General features: G+C 37.0%; 1 protein-coding gene across 1 annotated transcript in view; it reads right to left on the bottom strand.

Annotated features, from left to right (window-relative positions):
* The window catches only part of LOC104527396 (A disintegrin and metalloproteinase with thrombospondin motifs 19-like), a gene marked incomplete at its 3' end in the record, with an annotated part of 50,121 nt that overhangs the window by 8,962 nt on the left and 18,067 nt on the right, over positions 1-23,092 (bottom strand). The window contains exons 3-6 of the mRNA XM_010171112.2: positions 10,984-11,149; positions 2,463-2,635; positions 1,445-1,528; positions 573-730 (exon numbers count right to left, since the gene is read on the bottom strand). Of these exons, the coding sequence (XP_010169414.2) occupies positions 573-730; positions 1,445-1,528; positions 2,463-2,635; positions 10,984-11,149 (581 nt within the window). The remainder of the gene's footprint in view (positions 1-572; positions 731-1,444; positions 1,529-2,462; positions 2,636-10,983; positions 11,150-23,092) is intronic.

Genomic DNA, 23,092 nt, shown 5'->3' with positions numbered 1-23,092 from the left:
GCTGGTGGCATATTTCCTTCTGAATGCATGAAACATCTGATATGCAAGAGTTATAAAGAACTGAAGATCCAGGATCACACCCCTGTGGCTGCAGAGCACATACTCTGTACATGATGTACCTTCAGCATACAATGAAACACACTAGTTCTAGAGCCATTAGGGGGAAGCATATCTCAGTAAAGGGCCTAGTGTCATACTGATCCAGCTTTGAATGGTCTAAATATGCTTTTTTATTTTGAATGAAAGTATCTCCAGGTCTGTGTGTGCTGCCTCTTTTAAATGAGGGCACATGGAGCAAGGCATCCACCCTATGGCCTTAGCTACAAAGCCAAAAGAGAAATAAGATCGCCCTATTTATCATTTCCCATGTTCACCATCTGAGACCTATGGCTTTCTGAACCATCTTTTCCACCACTTTACCACCATCTCTGAGTTCTGGAAAGAAGCTCAAAGTTGTACTCTTTCTCAGGGCAAAACTAAATCATAACTGTGTTGGTAATCTGTTAGTTCCTTTATCTATGTTTATATTAGGTCATTGCCTATTTTTAAATGTTCACTTTTCAGTATATTACCTTGTGATCAGTATGGCTGCATCAACTGAAGACATGTCTTCTCCCCAGCTTGTTGACATTTCTAAGTGTATATCATTCTTCTTGCCAAATTCTTCATGTTGCCATTTACAAAAGCTTTCCAGCATTTTTTCCCCATGATGTCCAATATACATATCTGCCTGGAAATAAAAAACAACTCATTTTATTAAAATTGTGATCCTGTAAAGAGAACTAAGACCATTTTTTGCCTGAGATAGCAAAAAATATTCTCCTTAGTATGGCATATGAACTAACTAAAGTATGAAAGAATTTCCACAATATTTTGCAGAAAAAAGCCAAGAAATCAAGTTGACATTATCATGAAACATGAAATGTAAACCACAGGATAATAGAAAGTCTCAGTCAAGATATCAGATGACTTGTCTTCCTTCAGAAAGAAAGAAGAACAGAATTTGAGATGATGCCTGAAAGGTGCAATGAAAGAATAGTGCTATATTATGGCACCTTTTGTTCTACTAAAGATTGGCTGCTACAGAACACCAGTTCTCCTTCAACTGTTCACTGGGTTCAAGGGAGCTGATTTTTTTATTGAGCTATATGAATGCACAAAAAGCAGAGCACAAGCAGATTTTCTTAAGAACTAGCCAATTTCCACAAGGAAACTTTGATTGACTTCCAAATGCAAGCACAGAGAAAATCTCAGTATGTGCGGCACGTAAAGTAGGAGAAACTTAAACTTTACTGGGGATGCCCAGCAGTGTAAATAACTAAATAGTATACAAAAGGCAAGAAAATTTGTCAGACATTAAAGTTGGTGAATATTGCAAACCTTTGTGGAAAAAGCCAAGTAGCATTACCTTCTACAGACAAAGACAGTGATAATATATACTTACTGGAGTCTCATGAAGGAGGACAAGCTTAGTCACCCGAAGATTTACTTGTAGTCCAAGGCTCTTGTGCTGGAAAAGGTTAAAAACCTAAGAGAAAACAGTAAATAAGAATACATGCTTGTATTGCACACAAGACACTGTAGACTAAAAATAACAGAACCACAAAGAACCTAAAAAATTTCTCATGTTCTACCATGACTGCCTTAATTTTCCATAATTTGAAAAGAATATTAAGCTAATGTATTGTGCCGGTCTTCTGAAGGGAAAATAGAGCTTAGATAGTATTCATTCTGGTGGCAAAAAAAGAGCTTTTCCCCTCAATGGTCATGACCAGTTTATAAACTGTAGCCTGTTTCTCCAAATACTTACATATGCATATAATACTATTTACATGAAAATTTCTATTCAGTTAAATCCAGGACTGTAGCCTTTATGATCTGAGTCAGGACATGGCAATAGCTCTTCGTATCATTCAGAATAGTTAAAGTTTTTACTTATTCTTCAGCTTATGGTCCTTCTTTTGAACAATCTTTTCTTGTACTTTACAGACGCTATTTTTCACTGCTTTATGCACCAAAAGGGTGTACTGCAGCTCCAGATAGAGTTGGGAGGGAATGTAATTGTCCAAGTGCATTACCCTTTGTTTTTTTTTCAGCCACTAATGATCACATAATCCTTCTCAACAACATCATTTCTTCACAAAAACCGTAGACCATGAGAAATCACCCAATAGCCCAGCCTTCCCAACAACACTGTGGGCTTCTAGCCAAATAATTATCTTGTTCAGTTCTCACTTTCTGGCTTCATCACTGAAGGTATAAGATCAGACAGTACAGATAAGTCTGCAGCACCATGGTTTTATGCTGCAAAACATATGGAATAAGTCTTGACAGCCTGCTGATGGTCATGTACTGACTGTCCCTTACAAGTGCTCAGTCAGAATAATTGAAAGGATCAATGAAATCAGCCCACAGTGCATGCATTGTTGGCAAAACTCCAAAATTAATTTTAAATTTCCTACCATGTTTAAGATGGTTAGAATAAATCTCCTGGCAGCATCTGTTCCATGATATGAAACCATAGCTGGATCCGCCACCACAACAGTTTCTATATTGTACTCCTGAGGTAACTTGTAAGAGTATCGTTTTCCTCTTCCACTTTCTGATACTTTCTGATTCTTGGATTTTCTTTTATCTGTAACATAAAATGTTACTTGACAAAATCATCCTTCAAACTATCCCTACAGTACTTTTAGGATTTGCTATCTGTGATTATGGTACAAATCTGATGATGTGGAATGTAATAGCTATGAACTCTAATACATGTTTATTTAGCACTGCCAATGCTAAGGCTCAGACTGAAGTCCTGTGCTACACATAAATGTTAGTTTTCACAAAAAAAAAAAACAGGAACCTTGTCAAGCTGCTCAAACAAATTCAGTCAGATTCTTTGCATCCATTCACCTAACATATTTATAAAACAGTATATGCCTCCTAGTTTGGTTTGGTGAAGAAAACTAAATTCATGTTAGGTTTGACAGAAGAAAAGTCTCACTGAGACTGCAGAATTGTTATCTGCTCATCTTCACAAATCACAAAGAAAATATCTTGATGTAACTTTACCTTAGTATAAGAGATGACAAATATAGATTTGCCACGAATTCAATATTAAGAAAATACATGGAACAATTCAGTGACTTGCAAAGATAAAAGAGTATTTCAGAGGAATGACAGAAAACAGACAGAGAATATGTAAGATATAGGTTTGTTGGAAACAAAAAAGTAAAGTTTTAATAACATAACTTCAAAGTCAGTGCTGCTGTCATTATAAGTAGCTAAAGTAAAACAACAAAACAAAACCCTGGAAGCAGGCTTCTAAACCTGCAGAAAGCTCCAAATTGAAAACGTGTTACATTTACAGTAAGCTAGAGGTTACTGCTCGTGTTAATTTTAAGTTTCCTCTACAAATACACAACAAAATCCCCACTAGTACTACAGTACATATGTAAAAATAAAAATTAATTACTCAGAAATACTTCAAGCCAGAAGGTGGTTTGATATGCATACAACAGTTAGCAATGATATTGAAAATAATTTAATTTAAAACAAAATATAAAATTAAATTCCCTGTTGTGAATTCTGTTAGATCCCCTTGAGAAGATATAAAACTTCTTGGACTGACCTCACTGAAGTAACTGAAATCAAGTGAAATTTTTTCCAGCTTCCACAATGGAATATTGGTGTCTCTGTTTACAACAAAAGTGATGCTTGAGATGACAATTCTAAACACATGTTCTGGAAACCATCAAATATTCAGAAATTTTGAGGAAAGGTTTTGCAATTAATCATTTTCATCTCTAACAGGAAAGTTCCTGCAGTTCACTTTTTGACACATGACTACTCTCCAAAAAAAGAGTCACTCTTCAGGAAAGTGCTAAAAATATGCCTTAAAAGTCACTAACTCACAAACATACTTTAAAATATAAGATACTAGTGGAAGAAGGATCTGTGATGTAATATAAATGTATATGTATATATATTTAATATATATATAATGTAGATAAATACTTTTCAATATAAAAAGTATAAAGTATCCATGCTTAAAAAAGGTTGTCTACTTTTTTTTGTAGTCATTTGTTAAAGATTTTTTTATGTGAGTGATTTAGCCCATCCCACTACATTTGAGAAGGGCTTACTGATTCCTGTACAACTAATGACAATGTAAGACTAACACTGATAAGCACACAAATTTACTAAAAAAAAAAAAAAAAAAAAAAAAAAAAAAGGAAAAATTCTCCAGAAATAAATATTTGTTGTTTGATTCCCTAAAAGTAGAAACAACTTATAAATTCCTAAGCTATGTAAAACTAATTTTAACCTCTCATTTTGATCCTTCAGACACTTCTTTAACCTTATACATACAGCTAGCTTCTGGTTTCACTTGTGTTTGCTAACTGTGGATCAACAGTTCAGTTTATAAAACATTAGTTGTGTTTTCATCATTCTTTTGAGAAAAATTTTTAATGAAACTTCAGTGACAGGATTTGCGCCAAAAACCTCACATCCTCTAAGCTATACAACTATGACTTACCGTACAAGCATCTAATACTGCAAGAGTAGATCTAAGTTTAAATAGTAAACTCATTCGGGTTAAAAAAGATCTCTCATGAGCCATCTGGTCAATCCATCTTCCTCTTAGGAGCAGTGATTGATTCCAGTACAGTTTCCAGCAACACAGTTTATTCATTGTTCACTTCTTTGTAAAAAACAGCAGCTAGTGATTGAAAACTTTATATATAACATTAGCATAGTCAGAGAAATCTGCTAACACACTACTCTAAAAGTATTAGCTAGCTATGCATTTTTATTCAGAATTGACAGTGAGCAGCCCACAATAAAATACAGCACTGTGCTAAACACTAAGGTCACTGCAGTCCCATCAACTGTTGAAATCTCTGTCTTTCAATATTGTAGTGGATGAGAAGACTGCACTGCTTTGTAGACAAGCTGGCTGCAAGGGGCAGTGCCCATCATTTGCCTCAGGTATCTGCCAGGTTAACAAATCAAAGGACAATCTGTTCTTGGCAAGTCAACCTTTTCCAAATTGCTGGCAGAAATCCCCACCACATGAAACCTTATTTATCTGAAAATTTTAGTCCTTCTCTAAGACCTTTAAATAAATGGAATTAGTAATTTTGGTACCAGTGGTATTCAAACAACTGCCATGATTATGGCCAGATAACAGGCAAAACAAGCTTTAGGCAAAAACACTTGTTTCTTTACATACTCATAAATAAGTAAAAATTACAAAGAACTGCTCATTATTGAAGATACAGTATGTAACAGATAATATCTCCTGAAAAAACACACACCTACATCAATAATGCATGTGTTAACAAAATAGAAGTCAGATTAACTGAAAAAATGCTTTTTGGGATGAAAGATGCATAAATTAATCTTAAAAATTTAATTGCATTGGCAAAATAAAAAATAAATGCTGCAGAAAAGTTCTGTGCATTAAGACATCATGATGGTTTCACTTGGCAGGCACTTGGTTAGTAGCCAAACACAGCCGCTCACTCACTACCCCACCCCACAGGGGATAGGGGGGAGAACTGCAGGGGCAAGGATAAGGAGACTCTTAGGTTGAGATAAGAATTCAATTTAATAGTTGAAAAAAAATGAAACTTAAAATATTAATGATATTAAAATTATAATTATAATAATAATAGTAATCAAATATGCAACTGAGTTGATACACAGTGCAGTTGCTCACCACCTGCCAACCAAGCCCGGCCCATTCTCAGACAATCATAGAATCACAGAATCATAGAATGGTTTGGGTTGGAAGGGACCTTAAAGACCATCCAGTTCCAACCCCCCTGCCATCAACAGGGACACCTTTCAATAGATCAGGTTGCTCAAAGCCTCATCCAACCCGGCCTTGAACACTTTCAGAGAGAGGGCATCCACAGCCTCTCTGGTCAATCTGGGCCAGTCTCACCACCCCCACAGTGAAGAATTTCTTCCTAATATCTAATCTAAACCTGCCCTCTTTCAGCTTAAAGCCACTTCTCCTTGTTCTGTTGTTAACTGCCCTTGTAAAAAGTCCCTCCCCAGCTTCCTTGCAGGCCCCTTCAGGTACTGGAAGGCTGCTATAAGATCTCCCTGGAGCCTTCTCTTTTCCAGGCTGAACAGCCTCAGCTCTCTCAGTCTGTCCTCATAGGAGAGGTGCTCCAGCACTCAGATCATTCTCAAGGAATAACCCCAGGCACCAGTACAGGTTGGGGGTTGATCTGCTGGAAAGCAGCCCTGCAGAGAAGGACCTGGGAGTACTGGTAAATAAACAGTTGACCATAAGCCAGCAGTGTGCCCTTGTGACTAAGAAGGCCAACAGTATCCTGGGGTGCATTAAGAAGAGGTTCTCCTCCCCCTCTACTCTGCCCTGCTGAGTTCGCATCTGGAATACTGTGTCAAATTCTGAGCTCCCCAGTTCAAGAGAGATAAGGAACTTGTGGAGAGAGTCCAGAGGAGGGCTACCAAGAAGGTTAAGGGGCTGGAGCATCTTTCTTATGAGGACAGACTGAGAGACCTGGGTCTATTTAGCCTGGAGAAGAGAAGACTGAGAGGGGATATTATCAATGTTTATAAATATCTAAAGGGTGAGTGTCAAGAGGATGGGTCCAGACTCTTTTCAGTGGTGCTCAGCAATAGGACAAGGGGCAATGGGCAGAAGCTGGAACACTGGAAGTTCCACTTAAACATGAGGAAAAACTTCTTTACTGTGAGGGTGACAGAGCACTGGAACAGGCTGCCCAGAGAAGCTGTGGAGTCTCCTTCTCTGGAGATGTTCAAAACCCACTTGGATGCAGTCCTGTGCAACTTGGTCTAGGCGAAGCTGCTTTGGCAGAGGGGTTGGACTAGATGACCTCCAGAGGTCCCTTCCAACCCCTACCATTCTGTGATTCTGTGAATACTCCAGTACTCCGGCAAGAAGGCTATACTGTAGAAAGTACATTTGTCACTCAATAGGCAATTAAGAGAAATAAACAAGAAGTGTTAACAAAACAATAAAAATCCCTCCCAAAAGCCTAAAAAAGCTGAAAATTCAGCTTGTATAACCACAGGTTGCATAAAGTATCTGAGCCAACATTAAGGACAAGCTATGACTACAGGACTCCTGAATACTTGCAAGTCTTCAAGCACAACAGCGTTCCCTCAGTACATCCACATGAGGCTCATACTACACAGCAATCACCATCACTTTCCAGGCTTTCTTTTCCCAGGGAAAAGAAAATGGGTACCCTAGCCATATGGAAATGGTAGTATTCTGGATAGGTATTCGGGAGCTTAGGAAGCCACAAGCTAAATCTTCACTGTAGTTTGGATAGGGAATTAAATGTTTTAATGCAGAGTGACAACTTGTTTCTGATCCAAGGAATGGAAACCAATACCTCAAGCAGCACCAGTCTCCCATCTAGTGCAATCTCATTGATCTAGACCTATGACCAAGACCGTTTATGCATTTTATTTAATGATTGTCACATGGAAAGAGGCTGTAGAGCAGGAGTCAACATAGGTCTCCCAGTTGTCTGCCCATTCTATATCTCATAAAGCCAAACTTCTGCTTTTGATTCAGTTAAATTAGCAGGCTTTTTCCTGCAAAATGGCATTGCTTTTAGAGGAGAAGCACAATCTGCCCATAATTCAGAACAGTATATTTTTTTATTGACAGAACTGAGAATTAAAAGAGGAGGCTTCCAGTTTCCCAAATTCAGAATGACTCAAAATTTAGATCTACTCTATTCTGGATAAGAGCTCTCACTCACTAGTCTGTGTGGAAAGGAATGACCATTTCAGAAGATAATGGTTTTTTTCCCCTCATAGTGCTCCGTGCCTTTACCATGAGTTAGGTTCATAGTACAAATAACTTCAGCCTGGAACAAGTGCTTCAATATTAGGAAGAAGAAAAAGAGCTTAACTTTCCAATGTGGCCCTTTGCTCTAACAGCAACTGCTTCTCTCACAAAATTTTCTGTGTAACACACTTGTGAACTGGTTGCTTTGGGAGGTTTCATGGGCCCTGCGCTAAAGCAAGGTGTAGAGTGTGAGGTCTGTATGTGCAACTGGCTCACATATGTAAATAAATCAGACACACATTCCACAAAAGGATATACATGCACACTCTCACAAATCCAGAAAGCATTTGCTTCTGTTGGTATGATTCTGTCCCTTCCCTAATTAATAAGAAAAATCCACCCCATTCACAAAAACAAGTTCTTTGTTCCCTGCAAACAACTTGGGCTGTGTAGCATCATTCAATCCAGGCCGCAACAAACAATACCTTCTTTGACTGCCTCTTCTAGTTCTGCATGAAAAACTATTACTTCCACTAGTGATCCTTCAACACCTCCAGCACAGACATTCATTCCTTCTAATATTACAATTCACCACTGGCATAACACATTTGCTTGATAGGTAGCCAGTCTTTTACATCAGTTTGGCTCAAAACCAGCAGCATAAATATCTGTCCCAGAGCACCTATTCTGACATAAGTACTGTAGAAGCAAGAGATTCTGTTGTAACATTAGGTTCACATTACTGAGAAGTTGCCATACTGCTGAGATAATAGTTTCTCTGTGTCACATAACTACAACTCTACCAAAGGCAGCTGTGCATAACCTGAGAGTATCAAGAGAGTCCCATATACCCACCTGTTTTATCTGTGTTTCATTGATCTACTTACTTTAGGATTTGACTTTAAATTCTCAAATACTGCTTTAAAGGCTTATTTTGACACACCTTTAAGGCTGTGTCCATGCCATTAGTGTGTTGGTCATATTAGGTAACTGCATGTCACACCATCAAATTGCTCCTAGCATAGACAAGAGTTTTTATGCATGTAACTTACTGCAGTCCCACTTAGTAAAATAACCTGTAGCAGCAAAGTGAGGGACTGGTCTTGCTAGTAAAACAGCATCAGTTAGAAATTGCAGATATTTATACTCCCCTGGCAATAAAAGTATGCTGTAGATGCTAATCAGTTATGCACAGCTTGAGTTATTTTGAAATTTCAGGCTGGTAGTAGAGATAATGAAACTTACTTCAAGCAAATATTTGAATTTCTGTTGACAGACTATTTGCACGAAGTCAGAGCCTACGGCATAAGATTATTAGAACAGAATAAACTGACTTTCCCATTTAGAGCATAAGAGAAAGTGAAAGGATGACTGGTAATGAACATGACAGAAAAATAATGTCCTTACAGAAGAGCTTGCATCTTTACTCATTTGCATACACATCATGGTTTGCTATTTATCAGATGGTCCTCTCCCCTTTCCCAGTGCACTCATCATGCATACTTTTCATTTTCTCTCTTTTTCTCATTCCAAAAACATGCAGGTATGCATGCTCTAACTCATTTATCACTTATAAGGAAGAATGACCAGCTTTACTTTACTTGAACAACTTTTGCTAGTATAGAAAATTTTGCTTTTAGTTAAGCACTGGCAATGTAATACAAAGCCTAGAAGAGAAATATAGAGCCTGCTGGAGCAAGTTCCATGTCATTTACTTAGTCCCTGTTAATAACTACAAAAAGAGCCTTGTTTCGCTAATTCATCTTTGATTTCAACCTGTGGATTGATGCCTAATTATAAAAACAATACTACCAAAATGAAAAAAAAAAAAAACAAACACCAAAAACCTGTCACATTTATTCCACAACCATATAAAATGAACAGAGTGGTGTAAATGCTCAGGAGGAATCACACAGCCACAGAAAAGTTTAGGCTGGAAGGGATCTGCAGAGGTCAGCTAGGCCAATCTCCTACTCCACTCAGGGCAAGCATCAAAGTAAGACTAGCTTTCTTAGAGCCATTTACAGCTATGTTTTTAAATGTTTGAGGATGCACACTCCACAGCCTCGCTAGGCAACCTCTTACAGTGCTAAGCGTTCTTGCTGAGATTTTTTTTCCTTATGCCCAATTGAAATTTCCTTGAATGCAAGTTACAACTGTTGTCTTTCATACTGTCATAGCATACCTCTAAGGAAAGTCTGGCTTCATCTTCTCTCTGCAGCCCCTTAAGCACCAGAAGACTGCAGCTGCATCCTTTCTTTACCTTTATTTATCTGTTTGAAATAAGCCAGTTCCTTCTGCCTCACCCCAAATGTCATATAATCCAGGTCCTTAGCCATGTTAGTGCACCTCTACTATTTCTTTCTACTTTGTCAGTATTTCACTTATACTAGGTTAGGAGACATTAAAAAAATGTCTATAAATCTGCACTCATTCTGGTTTGTTTCCTGAGAAAATAATAATTTCTCACAACAGCATTAAAAACACCCTTAGATCACCCTGAGGTCAAAAGAGTGAGATGTCCTCTATCCTTTGAAGAAGAGGAGCTGATGATGAAGCAGGAACAACAGAATATCGTCTTCACAAAAGTAATTTTTCCCCTCTCCATTGAAAAATACTAAATCATCACTATGTGCCAATTTGAAACCTTTCTACTTTAACAACTTCTACACACCATTGAGGAAGATGCATTAGAATTGTTTCATACAGTTCTTCTAAGCGTCTATCACAGAACAGGAACACTGTTACAAAAATAATTTCAATCCAGTGTCAGACCTATTTGGAAGATCAAGACTTACCATAAACCGAAACTGGGATGAACTGTGCTAATGTTTTAAAATGGAAAATTAAGTACAAGCACTCCATGCACGTAGTAAGTAAGCAACTACAAAGACAGAGAGGGACAAGAAATAGGTTGTAATTATTAAGCTGAAGTAAAACAACTGGAAGATTTCTCCTTTCAAACATAACTGGACATTAAGAATCCGTGTCTATTCCTGAATGGACAGTTCCCTCTTCCGACAACTGAAATGGCAGCGTCATCATGCCACCTCAAAGTTCACCATAAGTTACGGCAACAAGAACAATCAGATACATTTTTGTTGGGGGTTGTTTTTAACTACTATCTACATATCTTAAAAATATGTCTGCTACATCAGATCTTTACAGTGAGATTTGTATATTACCTGTAACAACACCACAGTACTGATTCTGAGAAGCTGGCTTTTCAGTAATTTTCTCCTCTATGGACCTTTTTCGCCTGTACACCCTGTGTGCATGACCTGTCACGGCCAAAGTGCGATTGAGTGGCTCAATAAATATGAAGTCCTCATTAATCTGTATAAACCCCATCTGCAAAGGAAAACAAAAGGAACACATAAGATACGAATTTAAGAAAGTATGAAATTGTGTACAGTCCACAGTCCTGTAGAAGAAAAAAAATCCACAAAACTCCATTTAAGAAAACCCCTTGTTTTGGTAACCTTACCAGCAAGGTAACTACCTTTATATTTTACAAACCTTTCTACTTCAGTGAACCAGAATAAATTTCTTTCATTTCAACTGAATCTGTGTGGGTGGGTGGCTACATGCCAGTAGCAGATGCATGGTAAAAGATCTGGAATGTTAAAAGTTTGCTTTGGGAGACCCATGGGGTCATTTAAATATGTACAGCATGTACAGAAAAGTCTATACACTAGTTTTATTACACAGTGTATTGTCATATTTTTAGATAACTATATTTAATGAAACAACAGGAACTACTATAAAGCTGAAACAACAACAGCTATAAAGCTGAAAAAGACATCTTTTGACACTCTTTTTACATATTTTCAAATTTTAAAAAAAGTACAAAAAAAGGTGGCAATCTCTCCTTGGTTGCCAGCAGCTAAAACAGAAAAACATTCTAATGCAGTCATTTAGCTGGTTAGCTTCCCACTCCCCTCAACATATTTATATGCCCAAACATACATAACAAGCTAACACATCAGATGCATATCTAATATTACAAGAGTGTGGTCAAAGTTAAAAATAATACTATAAAATGTATTTATATAAATACCATACAAATCTAACTCAACTCAAATTGTTAAGCTGCTAACACACACAAGTTCCTATCAAGAGTAAAACTGGAGACAACAAGGTTTTTTGGGTTTTTTTCCTCCTAGAAAATGTCATTGGTAGGACTGACAGTTAACTTTCTCATTCTCTAAACTTAAAAACCTATTAAACGGTTTTGGTACAGAAAGAAAACAATGTGATACATCTGGTTAAGAGAAGCAAAGCGCTCTTCTGTATATTTCCATGTAGTATGAATGTAGAGAAATATAAAATAATTTTGTTACTTCTGGAATGATGTAGATACCATTATCACATTGGATATCCTGCCTGACATATGGATAAATCAACAAAAAGAAATTCTGATCCAAGCAAGAAAACAAAATTAGATTTTATAGGTGGCACAAAATACAGTTTCTTTCAAACATAAATTGGCATTACTATAAAAATGAAAAAAAAAAACACCAACACAGTCTCTCTGCACAATCACATTAAATAAATGTGAATACATGTATTGAATTTTTCAGTCAGCTACACCAGCTGCAGAATGCTGAACAGATGTTGAAAGGTCATTATTAACATTGTACAGAAACTTCAGAGTAGCTGGGTTTGTTTGGCTGTTCCGTTTCCTTTTCACACTTACTTTTTAGGTCAGTTTATCTTCATCATGAGCTTTAAATGTTAAACATTTAGAAGATTAGCTACTTATGTATTGCTAAGTACTTTCCATACACCTACTAGATACCATTTCTACATATCTTGAATAATGTTATCTTTACATTACAATTAACTTTTCTAATATGAACAACGTTAAATGGAATCTTATGTAAAAGCATAGTTCTCAAACACTGGTAAAATGCATAAGCTCTTTTTTTATTTGATTTTTTAAATCTAATACTGAATCTCACTCAGGCATACTTTTTTTAAAAAAAAAATCATTATTTAGCCTATGAAAGATGCTGATAAACTCTGGACATAAAACAGGAACAGCAACCCATCAGGTGGTGCTGCAGTTTTCCCTGTCCACCTACAGAAAACAAGGCCTTTAGTCCAACTTGAACAAAGACTCAGCCATAGCACATTTGCCATACTTCTTCTGTCTCCATTCTCTTTGCTGCAAAATTAAGCCAGGGTTTTCAGATGTTGTTCTTCAGATTGACAAATAGACATACTAAGAAGCTGTGCTAGGACCACTGACATTTTATGTTTTCTTTCAGCTCCTTCCATAAACTGAAGGTTAATCCACTGGTAGAGAACACTGAAAATTATTGCCAGTCTCCAGAGTCAGAAGTTAAAGAACTGAACACTGATGTAAAGTTTTTTGAATAAAATTAAACTCAGTTATATGTATTCAAACAGGTAATTTCCAGACAAATCTGGATAACCAAATAATCTCTGCGATCATTTTGATTGCTTTTAAAAAAAACATTACTATTTTTCCATCTCTTGGACAATGCCAGAGGTAGAAAAGAGATGAAGCCATATCCTTGCCAACCATGTCCTTATTTTTTCATAATCATTACAAGTGGAGTTAAGAAGATCATCTACCATAAAAGTAAGCACAGAAAGCAGAGGAAATCAAAGCCATGCATTAAAAGCACCATAGTTTCAATGTGTTTTCAGATACTAGACGCCAGGGTCAAATACAGGCTTCAGACAGTTCAAATAGCAAAACCTCTGTATCATGAAGATGCACAGCAAAACAAAGATTTAAAAAATGTAAAAAAAAAATATGCATCTGGGGTAGAAGTGTAGGTGAGTTCTGAGGAATTGATCCATCTCCCACCAGTTTCATCTGAAAATCTATCACGGTTACAACTGAAAAGGCTACCAGGATGGTGGTTTTATCTCATGCAAAGGTAACGTAACAGGTCATTCTTCCTCTGCATTCATGTATCCCTGAAATTTCAAGTTTCTTACTTAAAATAAAACAAAACTTAAATGTGGGACACATACATTTCAGTAGAGTTCAGGCTGAGGACAACCTCATTTGGCAAAAAATTCCTCAGAGCTCCTAAGTAAGAATGAATAGGGTACTTTCTCTGCATTTTATTTACTCTATGCAATAGAGTGAGGCCATAAGTACAGGACAGACTGCATCAAATAAGCATGTAAAGCATTACATGGGACTGAGTATGGACACTCTGAAATGGATTCGCATCCACTACATGTATTTTACAATGAACTCTTGCCCTCATAAATGAAAGTTTTCCACAACATCCATTCACATCATATAAAGACTTTTCACTTTCATAAAAGAAACAAACACAAAATAGCCATGTGGAAACACTAGGCCTGAATGAAAACTAACTTTCTGTCTTACCTAAAATAAAAATAGTTCACACTTGAAATATGCCAATAATCAGAAGAAGCAGGCAGATCAGAATTCTTCTGAAATATGAAATCTGTGGGTTTTTCTTACATCCAAGTGGAAATACCATAGATGAGAGATGAAGAATGAAAAATGCCTGAATATTCTGGGCCATTGCATATAAGAAAAGACATTAGAACAGAAAGTGCCATCTCGTCTTTTTTTCTAACATCTATGTTACAACATTCATGCTAATCTTTTCTAGCTGGCATTTATTTCCTAAAAGGACAGCAATTTATTTTTTCCTATTTGGAGCACATATAAGGATTTGACATTCTATCATGTATTCTATGAGAATAGAGGGGGAGAAAACCTGAAGTAAGGTTACTGTTTCTAATAGCTATATAACCATGAGAAGTTACACAAACATAAAAATGAAGTAAATTTGTGAACACCATCTATGCATATAGTTACCAGATACCGGGTATAAGCCCGGAAATGTCAGGATTGGCAAAGATTTCTTTATACTCTTATATACTCTTCCCTGCATACCAGTTCAGAGAAGCAGCTTGTTATCATTCAAAACTGAAACAATGCAGATTTTGAACACAATATTGTTTCTTGCAGAATTTATACAAATAACATAACAAATGAATGTAAGAAAAATTAATATGCTTCTTAAGAACAGGAACTGAGAAGTAAGAAAAGAAGCAAGTATATTTCCCTTGCTATCCTTATCACAAAAAACCCCAGGCTGACAGAATAACATCCACAAGTATGTATTACAGTCATAGATTAAGTAATTCCCATTTTAATATCTCAGAGAAGAGTTGGGGCACAGATAATACTGTGTCAAAAAGGAGACATTACATACTATAAGACAGTTATGAAATAGTATTTTGATAATATATTGTGCTGTTTTCATCACAGAGATTCACTGAAATACAATAATAACATAACACAGACTTCAAAGAAATGTCAGAATATTAACGCTGTTTTACTTTTTTAAATGAAGTAGTTTGGCAGCTCCAAAGGATGAGTCTCGGTGGTCTACCCTTTATCATGACTCGCTTATGTAGTAGCAGTTTCTAATCCTGCGCCTTGACATTTCAAAGCAAAATAATTCATTCACTAAACAATTCACCACTGTGGTGGGCTGGCCTTGGCCAGTCTGCCAGACACCCACCCAGCCGCTCTCCTACTCAGCTACCCCAACAGGACAGGGGAAGAAAATAAGATTTTAAAAAAAGCTCATGAGTCCAGACAGGGAAATCATTTAGCTATTACCATCATGGGTAAACAAAACAACTTGCAGAAAATTAAGTTAATTTTTTGCCAATTAAAACAGATTTGGATAGTGAGAAACAAAGACAAATGAAAACAACACCTTCCCCTGCACCCCAAGAAGCACAGGGCAGGTAGGGAATGGGTGGTATGGTCAGCACGTAACAGTTTCTCTCTGCTGCTCCCCTATCCTCACACTTTACCCTTCCTCCCTCTCTCTGTAGGTTGCAGTCCCTCAGGATAACCCTACTCCAACATAGGCTTTCCATGGCCTGCAGTGTCCTTCAGGGCATGTCCACCTGCTCTGGCCCATGGAGGACCCCACGAAGGACCTGGAGTGGGGATATCTGCACCAGTGCCTGGAGTACCACCTCCTCCTCTGCCCTTGGTGCCTGCAGGAATGTTTCTCCCACTTTTTTTCCTCACTCTTCTCACTACTGGATAGTGTTTTACCCTTTCCATTTCCCAGGGATGTTGCCATCTTGGCTGAGGGGCACAGCTGTGCCCTGTGGCGGGACCACTGGAGCCTGCTGGAACTGCCAGTGGCCAGCACAGGGCAGTTCCTGGTGTCATCCCACACCAGGGAGTCATATACCTGTCCACCTCTTGCAGGTTATTACTATCAGCTGCACGCTTGCATGGACACATGCGTACCTAATAATGGTGTGTTCTGGTCCCCTAAACGAGCAGTAGATTCAAAATTTCCTAATTTGCACCTGAAGTAAACTCCCACCGTGTTACACCTCCCCTGGCTTCTCACAACTCTTTTGCCTATTCATCCATTCAATGGGCATCTTAAACTAGATTTCAGTAAATGGCCATAGAGTTGCTATGTCATGACTCTAATAAAAATTTTCCCTGCAATCTACTCTCCGCTGTCTTGTGAAGCAGATGCACACAGTGTGCAAGGATAGGCTCTAAAAAACTGTGCTTCTTCACACTCCCACCATACGGTCCAAGGCAGGTAGTGATGCTGTAAAAGAAAAATGCATCCCTATCAGATGTAGAAAATGTACATATAGTTTAATAAGCTTCTTATGATCACCAGCACCAATGTCATCAGCAGTATAAAAAAGAAAGGTTTTCTTTAATATACAGTGCAAAAGACCACTCTTGTTTACTAGGTCAATACTTACTAGTTTTGGAACACATTCTGCTAATTTTATATGTTGTACTATTTGTAAAACATCCCAGAACTGAAGACTTATTATGGACTAAAGCAGCAAAATCTTTAGTTTGCATATCGGTATCCCACTCTGAAGAAGGTTTTCCTCCAAGATTTTAAAAGTTTAGATTAAATTTAGTATCATGATTCCAACAATGCTATCAGAACCTGACTTCAGCCGAAAAACAACAAAAATAAAAGCCTCCAGCTTTTACTACTGCATAAAATAAAGCAAGCTCAAACTTTTCACACTGTGTAATTAACAGGGTGAGAACCTCACATGTTGTTTACACCTTTCCATCTTTAAGCACCTTCATTGCTGAAGACTGAACAATTCGTAAGTGTCAGCGACTTCTGTCTCCAATTAACTGCATTTCTGGGCTTTGCACAGCATACACATTGTGCTTCTAGAGGTTTTCTCTATCTACCTGCTCACTCCGCTACACTGCACGGAGTTAGGAGAAATCACAGCAGGGAAGGAGTATTTCTCTATTGACTGGCTTTCAGCTGCTGCTGAATCTAGTCCTTCAGCATTCAATCTAGTCCTTTCTGGGATTATTTTTTTAATGGTAGGACTCTGCCCTATGGAAGTACACATATATGCACAACACCACACCTTAAAGCCCTGATAGAAGAAAACATTCAGACTGTTATGCAGAGACTACTGAGTTAAAAGAATGCATTCAGGTACTGGTTCCTACATTTAAGAACTGTAGAAACAATTTTTCCATGGCTTTTAAACTCTTCCAAACTCCTCTTCTAGTCTGGTTTAAGATACACACTACTCTGAACCTTTAGGAAAATCATTCTCCATAGGATGTTGCTCTCATGATGTTTAAGATGATCACAGAAATCACATAAATCCAAAGGAATCTGATTTATTGAAAAGCAAATGAAGTAAAGGAGACCAAAGGATAAAGAAACCATAGACATTAGGTCTGCCCAGAGGCTCTGTAGTTGTTATGCCTCAAACTTCCATTTGCCCATAATTTACTGTCAGCCAAACCCTAAAATGTTCAGTGTTTCCTCCAGATTCCAAATTTAACCTTTCCTAACCAGAAATAAAGTATTTCCTTTTTTAGACCTAAGTTTCCCTCTGTGAACACATTATTAGAAATTGCTGCTGCATTTGGTAAAAGTGCTGCTTAAATTGTCAATATTCTAGTATTTGCCATGATTTTTAAACTGTCTTCACAGTGGAGGATGATATCTAAACAAAGTACAGTCCACTTAACAAGTGACTACAAACAATCACTGAATACCTCCACAATCAAAATATTCTAATAAGGCTGTGCATGCAATAAATTATTTATAATTTGAGCTCTATCGCAAGATGTTACCAGTTATTTCAGATGTTAGCTTTGCTGAATGTAAGTACCTAAGATAGATTTTAACATTTGTGCCTTTACCATTTGGAGAGCACATCAGAAATATTTTAATTTCTCAAGAGATTTTTCCAGGGAAATCTTTCAACAAAAATAAGTAATTTGCATTATTTTTTTTCAGAATCTCCCCTTCTCAAATCTTGACATCCTGTCTCTCAAGGAAATTTTCCATTTATCAAAGTTGTCCTCACCCTGTTTTGCCAGGTTGGCTGATCAGCTGTACCACTGATAAAATTACTGATTGACAATATTAAGAACACAATCACATCTTTGTTAAGTACATATGAAGAACTGGACTGGGTCAGAACAAAGGTCCACCCTGTACAGCATGCCAGTGCATAAAAGATGACAAGAAAGAGCATAAGAACAGAGAAAACAAGTAGTTTGCATGCTCACAGCCTACAGAAAACTCCAGTAGGGAACTGGTACCAGTATCTTTACGGTATGCATAAACTTTAACTGTAGTGGAAATAAATAGAACAATTCCTCCTCTTCTCACTTGCTCATTTACAAGATTACATGTCAAAAAACACTGTTAAAGAGTTATTTGCCACACAGGAATGATTCAAGTTCTCAAGTAAAAAAAAGGCTGACAAGATACAAAAGTAAAACTAGTTAGCTTTTTTTTTCCAACTACAGTGAATAAGATCTCAAAAATATATCAACACTATTAATAAAAATTATGATAAGAAAAATATGGAAAAGGATCAATTAAGATTCTAACTTACTGAAGGGTGGACAGGGGGCTATTTAACTTCTCACTACTTGTAGACTTCACTTTCTTTGACATTTATTTCAGAAAACATCTTCTTTTTTCACTTTATAATGAGTAATGTACAAACACTGTCCTTGTGATCCCCACACTGCAAGTGCTCACAGTCACTGTTGGTTAGGTCTAGTGCTATCCTGCAGCAGACCAGAACTCAAAGAAGCCAACAGATTCGTAGCTTTGGAAATTACTCAATGTTGTCAAACTTTTACTAGTAATCTCACAATCTGTAAAAGGCTGACAGCCTCCTAAATATCACTTTAGAGCTGTGAAAAATGGAATATACCTTGGAAACGAGGTAATTGAGGCAACATGGTCACAACTGTGAAACTGATAGGATTGTGAAATACCTACTGATTTTTATTCAAGTTTGCAGACATTCACCAGGACCTAAAGAAAGGCTACTCTGATGGATGTACATTTTCCCTATTAAACTGAGTATTAACTTACATCTTGCAGTCTGAAGTCCCTTTGCACATCTCAGTTCTTCCATTCCACTCCACAAATGCCTTCCTTATCAATATGTACCACAACCAGACCTACTCAAAATAGAACCTGCATTTCTAAAATCTCTTACACTACTACCAGCAATACTTCTTCTTGCCTGCCTCCAGTACCAAAATGTGCCTCTCCCCTTATGGCCAGCTGGACTACCCATATTTCTTGCAGGTGATGTGAAGCACAGGAAATAATTTATTTACATAAGGCTCTGCCATTCAGCTACTTGTTGGCATCTTGCCCCTGTGCAAGGCAGACTTTCTGAATGCTTCAACTGCCATTATAAGACAACAGATATCCCAGGTACATTTGAGTGTGGAGGATGTAAATTACATCACCTGTAATTTTATCAGACATTCTCTAAAATTGTAATGTGTTAACAATTTAGTAGCCACTTCTGTAACTTTTTATTTTTAAAACCTTAAGAATATTTTATTAATGGTCAATTACATAAATGATGTCATATTTATGAAATCTAAGTCGAAACACATGAACTATCACTTGATTTTAAAATCAATTCAGTATAGCTGTACCCTCTGAAGTTTACCAGGGAACATTCAACAATACTATTTGAAGACATAACACATTATATATGGTGCATTGCAATACAATACACGTAGATTTAATTCCTCAACCCCTTTTCTTTTTTCTTAAAAATGCTTTGGAAATCTACTAATCCTACTTCAACTTTTCCCTATTCTTACTGAATTATGCTTATAAATTAAAAGTTAAATCAGCTCCATTAGAAAACATGTATACTTTATTATACTTGAAGTTAAAACATAACTTTGAAAAAAAAAACCCCTAGGATAGTAAGTACTGCAGCACTGCCAAAATAAAGTTCCAACAGCAACATTAACTTTTGCTCGAACTGAGATTCCATTTTTTTAGTTCTGCAACATGAGTGCTACACTCATATTTTTTAAAAACTCTACTTAGATACAACAGTTAACAGTAAAAACAAAATGCATCTCATTGTGGAGAAAGCTCTTCCTGCCAAATCTAGAAAATAAAACCTTTTATCTGGCCTGTACAGGGTTCTATACCTTTCAGTTTCCTACTTACCAAAGAGTGGTAGAGAAGCAGCAAATTTACTTGGTGATAAGCATATCTCACCAGCAACGTATTGTTTTATAGTCATGGTCCAAACTCACTGCCTACAAGCTTCCTATGATAGTTTCAGGTTCTGAATTTTAGTTACTCAGTTCTCAGTGACATGCAACCTATCTCGATAAAAGAGCTGGACTCTTACAATGGCATTTTGCTGAAATACAGTTAAGCTAAATAAAGGTATTTGAGTTTCAACTGGGAAGCTGGTGACAGGCTATATTCTCTGTAAGAATCCCACAGCTCTACAAAAATGTGCTCACCCAAAAGTTCACAAATAATGCAAATCTGCTGAATGAGAAGCTCACATTTCTTTTCCCTGGATAAAAATCTGAGATTAGAAGGTAAAACTCTAAGATTAGAACATGTATATCTAAACTGCAGACTGCACTTCTAAGATATGAAAGACACAACAAATTCTACATAGGCTTATTTACACACTGGCCATTTAAGTAACATGGCTAGCTTTTCACATTTAGCATGTATTCTTAATTTATGCAAAAGGTTCTGCAGAAATGTCTCAGTTCTATTTAATGTATTCTTTGTGATGGACTTAGATTTTATTGGAAGTTAGGCAAAAATGCTTCAGTACAATTTGTATCATTAGGATATGAAGTCCACAGCTTATAATGATCAGTACTCACACCTCCAAGATAAAGATTCAGAAGTCAGAATTTTTGTACAGCACTTTGGGAAATTCTCAGGTCACATCTGAGATAATAAACCTTCAAGCTGTAACCTGTCTGCACAGCTGCAATATAATGTCTTTAAAGGTAGAGGATGCATTTTGCACACCTATCATAAGGTGATAAACCAACAAAAACAGATCTTATAAAATTAACACAAGCACAGCTAGTTCAAACCATGATTTTCCAAGCATTTAAAAAACACTTACATGTAAACTTATCATTAATAACACTAAGTTTTAAAGTGTTTCAATTAATTCCAGCTTTAACGAAAAGAAGGGAAAAGCTGTAAAGGCACATTAGCAACAATGGTCTATGTCGAAAACTCATCTGTATCACTACAATGTTATAATCTCCTTTATCCATGTTTCATATCTCACTTTCATCATAGATCTCATGGTATCTGAGTGTAGCATAAAAGTTTTCATCTCTTTTGCTTTCTTCTGTCTCATGGAGTTTTCTAAAGCCACAACAATCCATGCCAAAGATGAAAAGCTGAAATATTCCCCATGACACAATACATGATAATCATATTAAATGTGTAATGATGATATCATATTTATATTTCATGGACTTTATACCAAATGGGCTTTAGCCTACATGATGTATGGTTAAGATCTTTTTCAATCAAGATATTACTTAAAAGCTAAATGCAAATTGCTAAATCAAATCCAATTCTCGCTTTATGTCATGTGCAGCATGCATTATTTCATCATTCTCATTGTACTACCTTAATTCTCACTGCTTTAGTTCTGTAATATTGAAAAATGAATAAAGGATAAGAAACAGTTTAGAAGAGAGGATGCAAATTGCCTTTTTGTTTTTGATGTGTCAGACCCACAGATCAAGTCCAGTCCCCCATGCATTCAAGACTTTGTAAAATAGAGGCTTTCTTACCCTTGTAACACAAATTTTTTATTAGCCTAGTTTTCTTTTTAATGTATTTCCTTGCTGTTACTGTTACGTAAAGTAGTTTCAATACAACTGCTGCTCTATTATTTTACTATTCCTATCTGAAATTTGTTTCAGAATTTATGTCTTCTAACATTTGGTGTCCTGGTTTTGCCAGGATAGAGTTAGTTTTCTTCTTAGTATCTAGAATAGCTGTGCTTTAGTTTCAGTGTGGGACTTGTTATGAGAAGAATGTTGGTAAAGTACTAATGTTATTAGTTGCTGCTGGAGGCCAAGGCCACCGTGTTTGGCTGGTTCACAGCTGTGTTAGGACTGGGAGGAAGAAGTGCAGTAAATAGTAAAACCCCAAACTGGCATTAGGATGTGTCAATGAGATATTCCATATCACATCGCATCATGTCAGTATATTAACCAGGGCTGACTGGAAATCGGGGATATTTTCTCGGAGATTGCTCAGTTTCACTCTTCCGGGGTTTCAGTTTCAGCACTGTCTCTGCTCCGGGGTCGCTGGCTGGCAGAGGCCGGGTATCAGTCGGCAGGTGGTGATCAACTGTACTGTGCATCACTCAATTGTATATTCTGTTATTACTGGTGTTATAATTATAATTTTATTTTAATTAGTAAATAGTTTTTATCAACCCATGAGTCTCCTTTCCCTTATCCTTCCAATTCTTACCCCTGCTCCCTGGAGTCACGAGGGCAAGAGTGTGACTGGGTTTGGCTCCAAGCCAAAAGGGTGAAACTATCTCAGTTGGAAATCTTTCCTATTTTCTAACCTTAGTTTTTTCATGGACATTATTTTATATCCATCTGATCCTGGGTCTACATTGTTTTCCCCCTTGTTAAGCTTTCCAGGCTCCTTGATATTCACTATAGTGTTTTCACAAAAGGTAATCCCATTGTATTGCAGTTTCTGCTGTATGATGATAAACACACCAGCCTTTTATTGTTGTGTGATGAAATAGGCTTTATGACTATAATTATCCTCGTAGCCACAACTTCTTCTCTTTGAATACCAGCAAACAGAACTGCAAGACATATTTCAGCTATAATTTCACTGCAACTTTGTGAAATGAGAATAAATTTCTTTATCCCTACTAAATGTCCTTCAACCAGTTAGA

This window comes from Antrostomus carolinensis, unplaced genomic scaffold (genome assembly GCF_000700745.2).
Source record: "Antrostomus carolinensis isolate BGI_N321 unplaced genomic scaffold, ASM70074v2 scaffold3567, whole genome shotgun sequence".
In the NCBI taxonomy this organism is placed as follows: domain Eukaryota; kingdom Metazoa; phylum Chordata; class Aves; order Caprimulgiformes; family Caprimulgidae; genus Antrostomus; species Antrostomus carolinensis.
Note: the sequence above shows the minus strand (reverse complement) of the source record. Positions and strands in the feature narration are given on the sequence as shown.